At 47.0% G+C, this 14,480-nt stretch overlaps 1 protein-coding gene across 1 annotated transcript; it reads left to right on the plus strand.

The window, feature by feature from the left end:
• The first annotated feature begins 6,073 nt into the window (after window positions 1-6,073).
• LOC118095488 (uncharacterized) lies at window positions 6,074-12,002 on the plus strand. Its single transcript, XM_035136737.2, has 5 exons — window positions 6,074-6,134; window positions 9,181-9,339; window positions 10,389-10,554; window positions 11,108-11,184; window positions 11,860-12,002. The coding sequence occupies exons 1-5, from the start codon at window positions 6,074-6,076 to the stop codon at window positions 12,000-12,002; spliced, it is 606 nt and encodes a 201-aa protein (XP_034992628.1).
• Window positions 12,003-14,480: the final 2,478 nt, after the last annotated feature.

The following is a 14,480-nucleotide window of genomic DNA, read 5'->3' on the forward strand; positions in this document are numbered from 1 at the left end:
TTCCTGCCTCCAGCAATCTCCCTCTGGCGAATTTATACCCCTCTGCCTCTGCTTGTGACATCAGCACAGAGGGCAAGCGGAGGCGTCTGGGGTCCTGATCAATGGGAAGGCAGGGTGATGCTTTGAGGCGGGAAAAGATGGAATGGATCGGATCGGAATGGGTTGCCCCCGTGTCACTAATAAAAGAAAATAATGAGGCACAGCAAGGAATGGGGTCAGAATATGGACTGTGGAGGGGGAGAGGGAGAGAGAGGGTTTTTAAAAGTGTGACTGAGAGAAATAAAGGACGGGTGATTAAAGATGATGGAACTAAACAGAAGGATGGAAATGTTATTGTGGGGGATAGTGGGGAGACTTCGGTGAGAACATATTGATGTTAAAAGTCCATAGGCACAGACAGAGTGGAATTTTTAGTGCAAAAGAATTACAGGTTTAATATGCATTTGTGGTGTGTTTGTCCTGCGATTTCTTCCGTTTGGTCTGGGACTTCTACGCATAGGATCAGGAGGTTTTCTTTTGTCCCGCTGAAAACCTTTTTGAACTTGTGCCTAGAAGTCAAGGAGCAAACGGAAGTGTGTGTATATGGAGATGATGTGAATGTTAACAAGACAGGGAAATTAGGCTGGTTGTGTTCTTCTCATTATCAGAGCAATCTCTATCGGATCCCCTTGACCCTACTTGGAAAGGTCTCATTCAGCACCACCACTAATGAAACTTGCTCCCACACTATGGCGTGACTCACCGCTTGGTTGTCGATGGAGGGTGGGCGGTTGGGTGGTCTCACTTCCCTCCGGGTCTCATTAACACGAGGCTCGCTAAAACGCACGCAAACAAGTTGCAGTTGATGCGACTGAGGGTAGGGCAAGGAGATGGGCCTCTGCGTTGGGCGGTGGAAGAAGTGCATCCTGGGTCACAGCAACTCTTGAGAAGGGACTGTGCATCAAACTCAAGTTGGAGCGCAGGCATGAGCCAAACATGGCCTTTGGTATTCATCATTAGGCCCACCATTTCCACGGTATTTACAAGAGGCAGTAGTGCTGCTGTGATGCACACATACCTCACAAGTGTCCCGGAAAAACTGGGACATCCCATTTTTTATTGCGAGAGAATGGCAGCCATTTTGGGCGCCGTGACCCTGCATTATTTTGTGCTGCAATTTCCCCTGGGGGGGGAATAAAAGTGCTTTTTTCAGGGTTGCGATCTTGTGTGGCACCACAAAACACACGCTTTTGGGTGCTGTGTCTGAAAAAAAAGCAATTGGGGGAGGGGTTGCAGTGTGAAATTGTGCAGCGATCACATGGTCACTGTCCTCTTGTGACAAAAAATGGGAAGATGGCGGTCCAGTTTTTGCTGTTCAGATGTTGGAGGGTATGTACATATTGATTGAGGTCTGCTCCACCAGCCTGGTTGAAAGCAATTGTTGTTTGGGGTTCCTCTTCCAGGACTGTCTCCATCACCAGCAATTCTACTTGGCTGTGACTGAGGGAGAAGAAAGATGTACTCCATCGGTCAGGCTAGCTCAGGCATCCCCAAACTGCGGCCCTCCATATGTTTTGGCCTACAACTCCCATGATCCCTAGCTAACAGGACCAGTGGTCTGGGATGATGGGAATTGTAGTCCAAAACATCTGGAGGGCTGAAGTTTGGGGATGCCTGGGCTAGATGCAGCCTTCTCCAGAAGTGTCCTCTCAAAGGGCATTCCACCTGGCTTCCCCATATGGGCCTAGCAGCTGAAACCAACTGCCATTTGGCTTCTCCTCTCCCATTCCATCAGCAGCCATCCAACCGGGATTGTTTAATAACTGGCTACCAGAAGAAAAGGAGAAGGAAGATGGACACACCATGCTTCTAAAGCACCTGACTTCCCCCAAGTAATCCTAGGTACCTCCGTTTACCCTTCACAAAGCTGCAATTCCCAGAACCCTTAACAAACTACAGTTCCCAGGATTCTTTATATAGTAAAAGAGCAAGGCCTAAAATGGCAAAGTTCTTCCCACCAAGAAGAACTTTGATTTTAGCAGGCCTGCTGAATTGCCAGACTGGAAGCGAAGCAGCAGTTCTGTACAGTGGTACCTCAGTTTAAGTACACAATTGGTTCCGGAAGTCTGTTCATAAACTGAAGCGTTCATAAACTGAAGCGAACTTTCCCATTGAAAGTAATGGAAAGTGGATTAATCTGTTCCAGACGGTCCACGGAGTACTTAAACTGAAGCATTCATAAACTGAAGCGAACTTTCCCATTGAAAGTAATGGAAAGTAATCCGTTCCAGACGGGTCCACGGAGTACTCAACCTGAAGCGTACTTAACCCGAAGTATGAGTGTAATTGGTTCTGGAAGTCCGTACTTAATTTGAAGCGTACTTAACCTGAAGCGAACTTTCCCACTGAAAGTAATGGAAAGTGGATTAATCTGTTCCAGACGGGACCGTGGAGTACTTAAACTGAAAGTACTCAAACCGAAGCGTACTTAAACCGAGGTATGACTGTATTCCCAAAACTGAAGAGATTCAGCAGTGCTCCTCAATTTATGCCATGGGTCCACAAGCAGAACCCATATTTCAATCCTTTGCATTTGCTGTGGAAAGAGGCAGGAGCTTCTGGTTCTGGGGGAATACAGGGTCTAATAACAGCAGCTTAATTCACGGCTGCTTCCTATCTACAGATACAGTATCTAGATATCTAGATATGAGGTGTACCTGCTGAGGGCATGGGACCATACATTTAAAAGGACCTGGCGGATTAAGAGAGGAGAAGGTGTGGGGAAGAGCAGACTCTGGGTTTTGTCAGTGAATATCTTAATCAGACATTCAGATCCCGACTTTGCTGGAGGGAGCACAGCGAGGCGTTGTTGTCGCTGAAGTGAAGTTATCAATAGCGCCTCAGCTGCCAGCACTGACCCCAATGCGGCTAATTGGGCGTTGGGATCAGAGATGCAGAGCCAGATGCTCAATCGCTTTCGTAAATTAACGGAGCCGGGCACCCACCCCCACCCCCGGGTGCCCAGGCCTCTCAGGCGTAGGCAACGTTTTCAGAGGCCTTGGAGAGTTGAGAAAATCAAATGAAGAAGGTTCCAAGAGCTCTGGCCAGGTAGTAGATTAATTTTTTAGAAAGTTTTCCATTTGAAAATAATAAAACAAATTCCAGTAGCAATCCAGTTTTTAGAAATCCAGGACAAGGCCCTGTTTCGGTTTATTCTTGATCAACTCTAGTTTCATAGTTTCAAGGTCAAAGCGTACTATTCATGTTTCTCTCTCGAAAACAGGGCCTTGTCCTGGATTTCTAAAAACTGGATTGCTACTGGAATATGTTTTATTATTCTCAATTGAAAACTTTCTAAAAATTAATCTACTACCTGGCCAGAGCTCTTGGAATTTGATTTTCTCAACGCTTTCAGAGGCGGCACTTGACTTTTATCCCAACACAAACAAACAAACAAACAAACAAACAAACAAACAAACAAACAGAAAGACATGGAAGTCTCAGCCTGTAGAGTTAAGGGGGGGTCTAAACATTCCAATATAAAAGCAACACAGGCCCCTCGCAGATGTGAAGCAGATGCTGGCAACTAGATTGGTGTGTGTTTTGCGCAAGAGATGTTCGCCTGAACTTGAGAAGGGTTCAGTCATGGGCAGGGAGATCGCCCATGCAATGCCCTGAGGTGGGGGGGGGCTTTTTATTTTGCCACCTGAGGCAAAAGAGCCAATGGCCACCTCACAAATCAGGCTATGGTGGTTGTGTCCTGCCTGCACAGCTGGAGGCAGTAATGTTTCTGAATTCCAGTTGCTGGAAACCACAGGGGAGGCGAGAGGGTTCTTGTGGTTCTTTCTGAGAGTTTCCCCCCAGGGATCTGTTTGGCCTCTGTGAGAACAGGATGCTGGACTAGATGGGCCATTGGCCTGATCCAGCAGCCTCTTCTTTTGCCCTCATGATGTACAGTGTAGCACCTAAGGTTGGCTAAGTTGTTTTCGATGCCCAAGGCAGACAACCCTGCAAATGTACAGTATTTCCTTCGCAGCAGAGATGGGGGAGAAATTTGATTCGGTTAGCATTTGAAGGGCAACCTACCATACATAACCTGCTCTTTCTGAAATGATACGGGATTCAAAATGCCATCCTTTGAAAACTGTGCTTGTAACTCAGTTGTCCAACCAAGTAAAATGTACAAAAAAGAGAGAGGGTAAGGTGTGCCTTTAAATGCCTAACATGCAAGAATTCTTTTTGTTAGGAGGAATTGCTTAGCAGAAATCAATATATTAGGCAAAATTGCACACGAACACATTTATACAGTATTAGGAGAAATTCGCATTAAAATGCTGATAAGTTTTGAAGAGAACTTAAACGAAATGCAAACTGATGCGCAGAACTGAATTTAAGACTGGGAAAACGAGAAAACAGAAATGGACAGACTCACCCATCCCTGCTTGGCAGCAAAAATCCAGTGGATTGTATTCAACGTCAGTCATAGAATAGGCCCATTGAAATTAATGGCCACAACTAATTTAGGCCCAATCATTTCAACCATAGCTGCCAAGTTCTCCCTTTTTTTTAAGGGAAATTCCCTTATGCTGAATAGGCTTCCTCGCAAGAAAAGGGAAAACTTGGCAGCTATGATTTCAACACATCTAGAATTTAGCTGGATACAACCCAGTAAGAATAAATTAAATAAGTAACAATTTGCCACCCTTTCATAACACCAAAGAATCTGCCGACTCACTCTATCCAATGGTTGGACTGGCCACGCCTGCAATTCACCTGGAGGACTATCTGCCCTGTTTTCACGCAAGTTACGTAAGGGTAGGAGGTGGACAGAACACAGAGAGCAAGACTAAGACCATATTTATTGGGGTTGGAGGAAATGCTGTTGAATTCAGTGAGACTTCTGCATGAACAACTTTAGGGTAGGGGTTTTCTGCAAGATCTGTTGGGGAGATGCAACAGTACTTACCTAGCCGGCATTTAAATTTGTTGCCACTTTCCAGGACAATAAAATAATAATAATAAATTATTCCTCAAGACATTTTAATTCAGTGTGTGTGTTTTATTGCTGCTGTTTTGCACATTTGTTTGAGCTTACTTTTTGTTAACCTAACATTGATTTTTATCCAGGCGTTTTTTATTTCCTGCTCTGCTGTTTATAGATTTGGCAGGGTGCATGTGATTTGATTTTGTGGCGTTTATAATTCCACCCCCCTCCCCATAAGCCACGTGGAACATGCTCGAAGGACACGGGTATTCATTTATCAACAAAAAAAGACAGAAAGAAAAGAACTGAACTCTTGTGCTCACTTACCAGAGAGTAAGTCTTCTTGAGTTTAACTGCAGGACTTACTTCTGAGTAGAGATGTCTAGGATTGTCCTAGAAATACCCTGTTTCTCATATTTTAAGACATACCCATAAAATAAGCTATAGCAGGATTTTTAAGCATTCAAGGAATATAAGTCATACCCCGAAAATAAGACATAGTGATAGGCGCAGCAGCAATGCCGGCTGCAGCAGGAGGAGGAGGAAAAAAATAAGACATCCCTTGAAAATAAGCCATAGTGTTTTTTTTTGAGGAAACAATAAATATAAGACATGTCTTATAATATGAGAAACACGGTATTTTTTAGGTGAGATGGATTTACACACACAGCCAATTCAGGTTGCACAATGAAAGCTGATTTGGCACTCTTTGACAACAAAAATCCCCGAAACTGCATTGAGTTAAGGGTGCTGAGAGAAGTTAGGAGACGCCAATTCTCCTCACAGTTATGGCTCACAGTGAATCCCTGTTCACAGGGACCTCTGTGAACTGTAGCTGGGTGTGTGTTGTGGGGTGACTCCTGACAACTCTCAACACCCTTCACAAACTCCTGCTCTCAGAATTCTTTGTGGAAGAAGCCGCGACTGTTTAAAGTGGTATCGTAGTTCTTTAAATGTTAGGAGCGTGTGTGGCCTGAGTCTTTCCCCCTTTAAATATCCTTGTCTGCTCCTTCCCCTCTATCTCAGATCAGCTGTAGCTGCAGGAGAGCCATCTTTATAGCCTTTGTGGGGGGGGGGGTTGCTTGTCCCCTTTCAAAGATGAAGGGGGCCATGTTATTGCTTGGCATAAACCTTCTGCTGTATGGCGGATCTGCTTCTCTGCTGGTACTAGGTGAGTGACTCAGGCTGCAACCAAGGGACCCCTGACTGTGAAGTCCAGTCGGGGGAAGACTCTGGCGCTCATCTCGCTCTATAGGCCGAGGGAGCTGGCGTTTGTCCGCAGACAGCTTCTGGGTCATGTGGCCAGCATGACTAAGCCGCTCCTGGCGAAACCAGAGCAGCGCACGGAAACACTGTTTACATTCCCGCTGGAGCGGTACCTATTTATCTACGTGCACTTTGATGTGCTTTCGAATTGCTAGGTGGGCAGGAACAACCATACTTAGGATTGCTTAAGAGTTTCCTTCCATACTGTATTTGCAGTGGGGCGGTATGTGATTTATATACATCAACTTGGAAATAAGCACCATAATAATAATAATAATAATAATAATAATAATAATAATAATAATAATATTTATACCCCGCCAATCTGGCTGGGTTTCCCCAGCCACTCTGGGCGGCTTCCAACAAAACATTAAAATACAGAAATCCACCAGACATTAAAAGCTTCCCTAAACAGGGCTGCCTTAAGATGCCTTCTAAAGGTCTGGTAATTGTTGTTCTCTTTGACCTCTGGTGGGAGTGCATTCCACAGGGTGGGTGCCACTACCGAGAAGGCCCTCTGCCTGGTTCCCTGTTCCACTGGGTATGCTTAACAGACCAAGAAATCAATTCTAGGATTGTAATCTTTTACTTACTCTTAAACTTACTATAAAGGCATCCCAGACCAACCAGGAAGCATTTTTTTTAAAGAGGCAACTATTCATAATACAAACATTAATAAGGACTGCAGGTGCTATCTTAGGAAGAGGCATTCATGCACACAATTGTTTTTAAGGTGACACTAGTTGTGATATAAGCACAGGCTGTCGACTACAAGCAAAGTGTAGACTGCACCCCTTTATTAAGATATCCTTAATGGACGGCAGCTCTAATTTGAACTTGGAGTGATTTTTTGTTTGTTTAATGCAGAGCTAGGTTTTCAATTTCCCCCCTCTTACTTTTCTGGTAAAAGTCCTGTGATTTTATAAGCCGCATCGGGTGGAAATTCCCAAGGTGGTGAAGGGGAAAAGTTATACTTGCTGAGCAGGCGCTGCTGAACTTACCTGGGGTGTGAAGTGAGTGCAGGACCAGAGGCTGAGAGCTGCCCTGGTTGGTTACTGTGGAGTCCAAGGGTCTCGGCTTCTGCACATAGCCCTTGAGCCCATACATCTGGGTTGGGGGTTGGGGAACGCTAAGTCCAGGGCGGGGCTAAAGTGGCTTTCCAGGCCTCGCTCTCTGGCCCTCTGAGCTCTCCTCTCAGGCCACTCCCCACCAGTGACTTTGTCCCCACCCCTTGGTGGGGATGCTGCATTGCCTGACTGTAATATGCCCTTGAATTCTTGATCGTGAATGTAGGGCAGAGCGGGCTGTGTGAGTGCCTGCAGACAGCTTAGTTGGTAGAGCATGGGACTCGTAGGACTGCAAATATAAAGTTTTAAGTGCATTATACAAATGTGACACTAGATGGCGATGGTGAGCGAATGGCAAATTCAATATACAGGTAGATCTATTTTATTTTTTAAAGCATTTTCACAGCATTTTTAATATACGGTATGTCTAGATTCAGCCATGCTCTCAGAGTCATGGGTTCGAGCCCCACATTGGACAAAAGATCTCTGCATTGCAGGGGGTTGGACTTGATGGCCCTCGTGGTCCCTCCCAACTCTACAATTCGATGACCCTGCCATTTATATTTTCTCTTAGAGGCAGCTGCTGGTGGAGGTGAGCTTCCCGCTCAAGCAGGCTCACTTCTTGCTGCAGAGGAGGTTGGTCTCCCCCCCCCCCTCATTGGCCAGGAGAGAACCTTTCCACATACACACACTTGTTGCCTTGTTGAGAGCCCTATCTGGGTTTGACACCTGGCAAAGCTTTTCCAGGTAGCAGGGGGGCTTTGACAGACTGGCCCAGAGGAGGAGGTACATAGAACCAGTGGTGGCCCACTGTGACTTGTTTGCATATATATATATATATATATATATATATATATATATATACACACACACACACACACACACACACACACACACACACACACACACCCGCCTTTTAAGCAGGTGAATCACAAGAGGTGTCTAGAGCACTGCCTAGTCCTGTTTTGTAGGTTGCAGCTAGACCAGGCACCCCCAAACTGCGGCCCTCCAGATGTTTTGGCCTACAACTCCCATGATCCCTAGCTAGCAGGACCAATGGTCAGGGAAGATGGGAATTGTAGTCCAAAACATCTGGAGGGCCAAAGTTTGGGGATGCCTGAGCTAGACCTTCATGGAGCCTTTAAAAATGGGTACTGTGGGGGGGGGGACAATCGGCCAGAGAGGGTGGGATACAAATTAAAAATGTATTATTATTACACCCTATGCTGTTAATAATAATAATAATAATAATAATAATAATAATAATAATAATAATAAATTTATTTATACCCTGCGCATCTTGGCTGGGTTTCCCCAGCCACTCTGGGCGGCTCCCAACAGAATATTAAAAACAGGATAAAACATCAGACATTAAAAACTTCCCTAAACAGGGCTGCCTTCAGATGTCTTTTAAAAGTAAGATATGTACCGGCAGTTGCTTACTTCCTTGACATCTGATGGGAGCGCGTTCCACAGGGCGGGTGCCACTACCGAGAAGGCCCTCTGCCTGTCTCCCTGTAACCTCGCAAGGAGGGAACCGCCAGAAGGCCCTCAGAGCTGGAGCTCAGTGTCTGGACTGAAGGATGGGGGTGGAGACGCTCCTTCAGGTCTACTGGGCTGTTTAGGGCTTTAACCTTGAAATGAAACCACGGGAGACTGCTGAATTATGGAAAGCAGAAGGAGCTTGTGCTCATTGGACAAAGGATGCTGGGATTCTGTCCCTGTGGGAATTTGGGGTGGGGGGCATAAGGAGGCAATACAGTTAGCTGAGAGCAGTGTAATATAGAAGCTATAACTTCCAAGCACCTTGTCCTTCTTTTCCTCAATTGCTTTCTCATCTGCCTGTATTTGTTCCTTTTCCCTCCCTCCTCCTTTACTCATTAGATTACCCTGTTTCCTTATACTACGCAGACTCCCGCCTCTCAACCGTTCTTTGGCTCCGACCTGCCTACTGCCTGTATGAACAGTGGACCAGAGAGGACCTGGATCCTAGCCAGGCCTCCCGGGAGACAGCTACCATAGAGGTGGAAGTGAAACCAGAAGGTAATGGAAGTGGTGCAAACAAAAAGATGCTCAAGAGTTTTGTTGATAAGTTGGCACATCAAAAAATTCTCCTTCCAGTGCTGTTTTGGAAAGCGCAACATCCCTGACGTACAGAAAATGTGGTGCGCCATTCCATATAATCCAGAAAGAAATTACTGGTAGTCCTTTGTTTGCCTTTCTCTGTCATTTCCACCTTCTCTGGGAAGAAGCTGTAGGGAAGGATGGGTCAGTAAATGTTGAGAACATGGACTAATACCTGAGGAGATGTGGGTTCAGATCCCCACTCCATGACGCTCACTGGCTCAACCTGATCTACCTTATCGGGTTATCGTAAGGGGGGAGAGAAATGGGTGTATTATTACTATCTCTTTCCAAATGTACATAATAAAATGACCTTTTTGGAGAGGCTTGCCATATTGCTGCTGGGGCTGGCCCTATTGTTGGGCAATTGGCAGATGCTACACTGTATATCAACATCTATCACTAAGTAAGGTCTCTGCTCCCTTCCAGAGGCGAGGTGTTGTGCGCGGAGCTCGCCTCCCGCGTCTGCAGAGAGGCGTGGTCAGCTCCCTGCACCAGCCCCTCCCCGCCGCTGCGTCATACCCCTCAGCTGGCCAATGGGGCTCACTGGGGGGCGGAGTCCAGCTCCGTTCAAACAGCTGCTGTGGCGGGGGATCTTTCTCTTTACTTCCTGCCTGCATCAGATCACCCGCCCTCCTTCTCTATAGGTGTACTTTGCTTTGACTAGTTGGTCACCTTGGTTGCCCAAGGGGCCTGGTAGGAGTTTTTTATCCATTTGGCAAATTGGCACTGGCCTCTTAGTTTTTTCGCCTACCTCATAGCAATTCGTCACAACTTTTGGTATTGGCGGTTAGGCATGCTATAACCAATAAAGTTGAGGCCTTTATTTACCCATTAACCTAAAATCGCGTGCCCTTGTGTCTTATTTATTTCACATGGGTGACGGGTCATTGAGGCACAATTTGAATCTCCTGCCTCTCTTGGGTTCTTTAAGAGAGAATAGATCAGATTGCTCTTTTTCCTTCCAGGACACAACCACACTTATAAGATTGGTCGGAGGTTCCCTATACCCTATTGTGGCCCAATGACAGAGGAGCCTTCAATCACAAAAGACCTTGCTTATGAGGTGGGGCCCACCTTAGTTTGCCTCCATGACAACTGCACGAAAGCAGTCCTTCCTGGGCGAGGGTACAGGTGAGAAGTTTATCTGGTCTCGTTGGGCAAATATCTTGTTTGCAGGGGAATGGTGTCATCTAGGTCTTGGTTGCATGCCTTGCCCTCCATGAATTTGTCTAATCCCAGTTGGTGGCCATCGCTACCTACTGAGGGAAAGAATGTACAATAAACAATGCCTATTGTATAACCTCCCTACAAACTTTGTGCAAACAAATCAGGATGAGTTACAGGTAGGTAGCTGTGTTGGTCTGACGTAGTCGAAACAAAATAAAAAAATTCCTCCCAGCAGCACCTTAGAGACCGACACGAAAGCTCATACCAATGACAAACTTAGTTGGTCGCTAATGTGCTGCTGGAAGGAATTTTTTTATTTTGAATCAGGATGAATACCTAATAAACAGGTCACCCGGAAGCAACCACTATCTACCCTGCTCAGAGTTCCTCAGGAGAAAGAGAAGGATAATAATCTGAAAAACCTCTCGGGGGACAGTGGGCTTTATGTGTGTGTCCCATAAAGCATTAATCACGTCATGCCCAAATCTGTTTTTCTTGCCCTTCCCACTTTGGACAGTGTTCGGTACCTTCTCTACAATCAAGTCCAGACCCTCCTTGCTGCAACCAACTGGTCCCGGCCTTTCCACACACGAGGTGACATGCGGGGCAGAGTGGTGGTGGTACAAGGGGAGCTACAGCTTTCAGGCATCTGGGTAGTCCAGGTCCAAGATTTATAGAGGGAGGGAGGGGAGATAGAGGACTGGAGAGAGGCTTCCTTCCTCTAGGAGAATGGTGGGGAAACCTGTGATCCTCCAGAAATACTGCTGAAGAGTATCATTTCCCATCATCCCTGACCATTGGCTGTGTTAGCTGGGGATGATGGAACATGACCCCTGTGCATATTATGGGCTAACTACATATACCAAGTGGACGTGGGTGGCGCTGTGGGTTAAACCACTGAGCCTAGGGCTTGCCGATCACAAGGTTGGCGGTTCAAATCCCCGCAACGGGGTGAGCTCCCGTTGCTCGGTCCCCTCTCCTGCCCACCTAGCAGTTCAAAAGCACATCAAGTGCAAGTAGATAAATAGGTACCACTCCAGTGGGAAGGTAAACGGCATTTCCGTGGGCTGCTCTGGTTCGCCAGAAGCAGCTTTGTCATGCTGGCCACATGACCTGGAAGCTGTACGCCGGCTCCCTTGGCCAATAACACGAGATGAGCGCCGTAACCCCAGAGTCGTCTGACTGGACCTGATGGTCAGGGGTCTCTTTACCTTTACCTTTACATATATGAAATGTGTCTCATCTCTTTTCCCTTTCCTTCCATGGTAGGTCTACCCATCAGTTTCCGTTCCATAGATGTTGCATTCGGAGGCCTCTCAGGAGGGCTGGTGGCTGTCATAGTCGTGCTAAGCATCACCGTGTTCCTACTTTTGGGGGCTGCTTGGTTAATCGTGCCTGGGTGGCAGCAGTGATCTTCCCTAACTTTGTGAACTGGAAGCACTTAATGACGGAATCCTGGCCCAGTGTAGGATTCCAAGACCTGCCCACATTCCAGTGTCATCAACGTTCTTATAGCAGCCTAATAAACGTGCCTTGCCTTTCGATCTTCTAGCTCTTCTCTGGATTGAGTGTTTTTGCTGGGGGTGGCAACTCACAACTGTGCTGGGTGAGGCTGATGGAGACCAGCATCTTGAAGTCTGGAGTAGGTCAGACTCAGGATGCAACAGCTTCACATTGTTAAACTCTCCCAGCACTGTGAAGTTCCTTGGTTTCATTTCCTTTGGCAGGAGGTCTCTGGGAGCTTGTGTAGTTTTGTAATATCACGGTATAGGGATGCCTCGCTGAACTTTTTGGCTGGGTGTGAAATGGACACCTTTTTGGCCACTGCTAGATCCAAAAAAACTCCCTTGATTTATTAATAGCAGCAGGGGAGAGGCAGCCGCACCAAATGCGACTTCCAGCAGCGAGGACCAAAAGATGGTCAAGCCAAGCATCATTTCCTGCATTCGAAAGATGCACACCATCATCCGACTCCAGCCTTGCTGTGCTGGCAGTCTGTGAAGGGTTGGTTAACCACCGTTGGGTGAGCCCTGCGATGCAGACGAACTAGGAGCTCACCCTGGGGCCTCGCAGAATCTTATGGCTGGGTGCAAGATAGTGGAGGTAAAGGTAAAGGGACCCCTGACCATTAGGTCCAGTTGTGACCGACTCTGGGGTTGCACGCTCATCTCGCATTATTGGCCGAGGGAGCCGGCGTATAGCTTCCAGGTCATGTGGCCAGCATGATAAAGCCGCTTCTGGCAAACCAGAGCAGCACATGGAAACGCCGTTTACCTTCCCGCTGTAGCGGTTCCTATTTATCTACTTGCACTTTGACGTGCTTTCAAACTGCTAGGTTGGCAGGAGCTGGGACCGAGCAATGGGAGCTCACCCCGTCACAGGGATTCGAACCACCTACCTTCTGATCAGCAAGCCCTAGGCTCAGTGGTTTAACCCACAGGACCCCTGGACGGTTAAGTCCCGTCCAAGGCGACTATGGGGTTGTGGTGCTCATCTCGCTTCAGGCTGAGGGAGCTGGCGTTTGTCCAAAGACAGCTTTCTGTGTCATGTGGCCAGCATGACTAAACCACTTCTGGCACAACGGAACCCTATGACGAAAGCCAGAGTACACGAAAATGCCGTTTAACTTCCAGCTACAGGTGTGCTTTTGAACTGCTACGGTAGGTTGGCAGATGCGGGGACAGAGCAACAGGAGCTTACCACCATCACTCGGATTCGAACCACCGACCTTCTGATCGGCAAGCCCAAGAGGCTCAGTGGTTTAGACCACAGCGCCACCCCTACGTGGTGGAAGTACTGCTTTAACAACTCCCAACAGACAACCCGTACCCACCATCCCACATCAAATCTCCAGAGTGAAGTATCTCAGTGTTCCCTGATGCTGCTACTTACAGAACCACCCCGAAATCAGCACTGATTTTTATGGGTGTCGTTCACATTGCCACCCTAGAGCACAGGGAAGTTGTGGTGCATCTCACAGCTCTTCCTCCTGCCACTTCCCACCAGCTGTTCAATTTGGCAAATTGGCAAGGCTGGGATGTCTTTATGCAGGTGTGTTTTCACACCTCGGCTGGAGAGGAATTGGGAAGAAGCTCAAGGACTCCCATGGCTGTGACGCCGGTTTGAGAAACAACACCTCAGACCATACTATATCACAGTATAACAAAGTACAGGATACATATGCGTTTTGGATAACGCTGTGTGAACACGGGTTAGAAACCCAACACTGGAGATGGTGTGAGAGCACAGTAAATGGGAGTGGGAACATAACCTGTGCCTTTATTTTTTTAAAAAACCCACTACTATTTGTTTATTTTCATAGGTACACAGGTTCCCTCCCGATGGTCACTAGTTTGTGGAAAGGACTGAAGTGCATACCATGAAATTTAGGTTTGCGCAATTAAAATGTATTAAAAGTGCTCTGTCCCCTAGTGCAACAAATCACTAAAAGAAAGAAAGAAAACACAATTTATTGGGGGTTGGGGGAAGGAGCCTGGTGCAACAAGATAACATGGACCTATATATTTTGTTAGTAACTTTATAGAGATAAGTCAGTGCTAGGATAAGGCTGTAAATAATAAATTATAAGCACAGTCCTTTTTTAAGCCTTTTGATTTGGTACGTGATATATGCACATCATATGATTATGTATTATACTAGTGTATTTCAGCCCGTTCAATAACGGGCTCTAGAACATCCTGGGGTTCGGAGAAGCGCTTGTGCAGCGCTTCTCCGAACCCTGGGACCTGTCATTGCTGTCGGCAAGGGGACAGGAACGGAGGAGGAGAAAGCACTGCTTTCTCCTCCTCCGTTCCTCTCCCGCAGCCGCCGACCGCAAGGAGACCTCCCAGGGTTCGGAGAAGCGCTTGCGCAGCGCTTCTCCGAACCCT

The sequence above is a fragment of the Zootoca vivipara genome, chromosome 12 (genome assembly GCF_965207765.1).
Source record: "Zootoca vivipara chromosome 12, rZooViv2.hap1.1, whole genome shotgun sequence".
In the NCBI taxonomy this organism is placed as follows: domain Eukaryota; kingdom Metazoa; phylum Chordata; class Lepidosauria; order Squamata; family Lacertidae; genus Zootoca; species Zootoca vivipara.

What these genes read in the sequence shown, in the direction of transcription:
- LOC118095488 (XM_035136737.2), top strand. Translation starts at nt 6,074, where the DNA reads ATGTTATTGCTTGGCATAAACCTTCTGCTGTATGGCGGATCTGCTTCT. An exon ending in GGTGGAAGTGAAACCAGAAG is followed by an intron (nt 9,340 to 10,388) that starts GTAATGGAAGTG and finishes TTTTCCTTCCAG; the next exon opens with GACACAACCACACTTATAAG. An exon ending in CTTCCTGGGCGAGGGTACAG is followed by an intron (nt 10,555 to 11,107) that starts GTGAGAAGTTTA and finishes CACTTTGGACAG; the next exon opens with TGTTCGGTACCTTCTCTACA.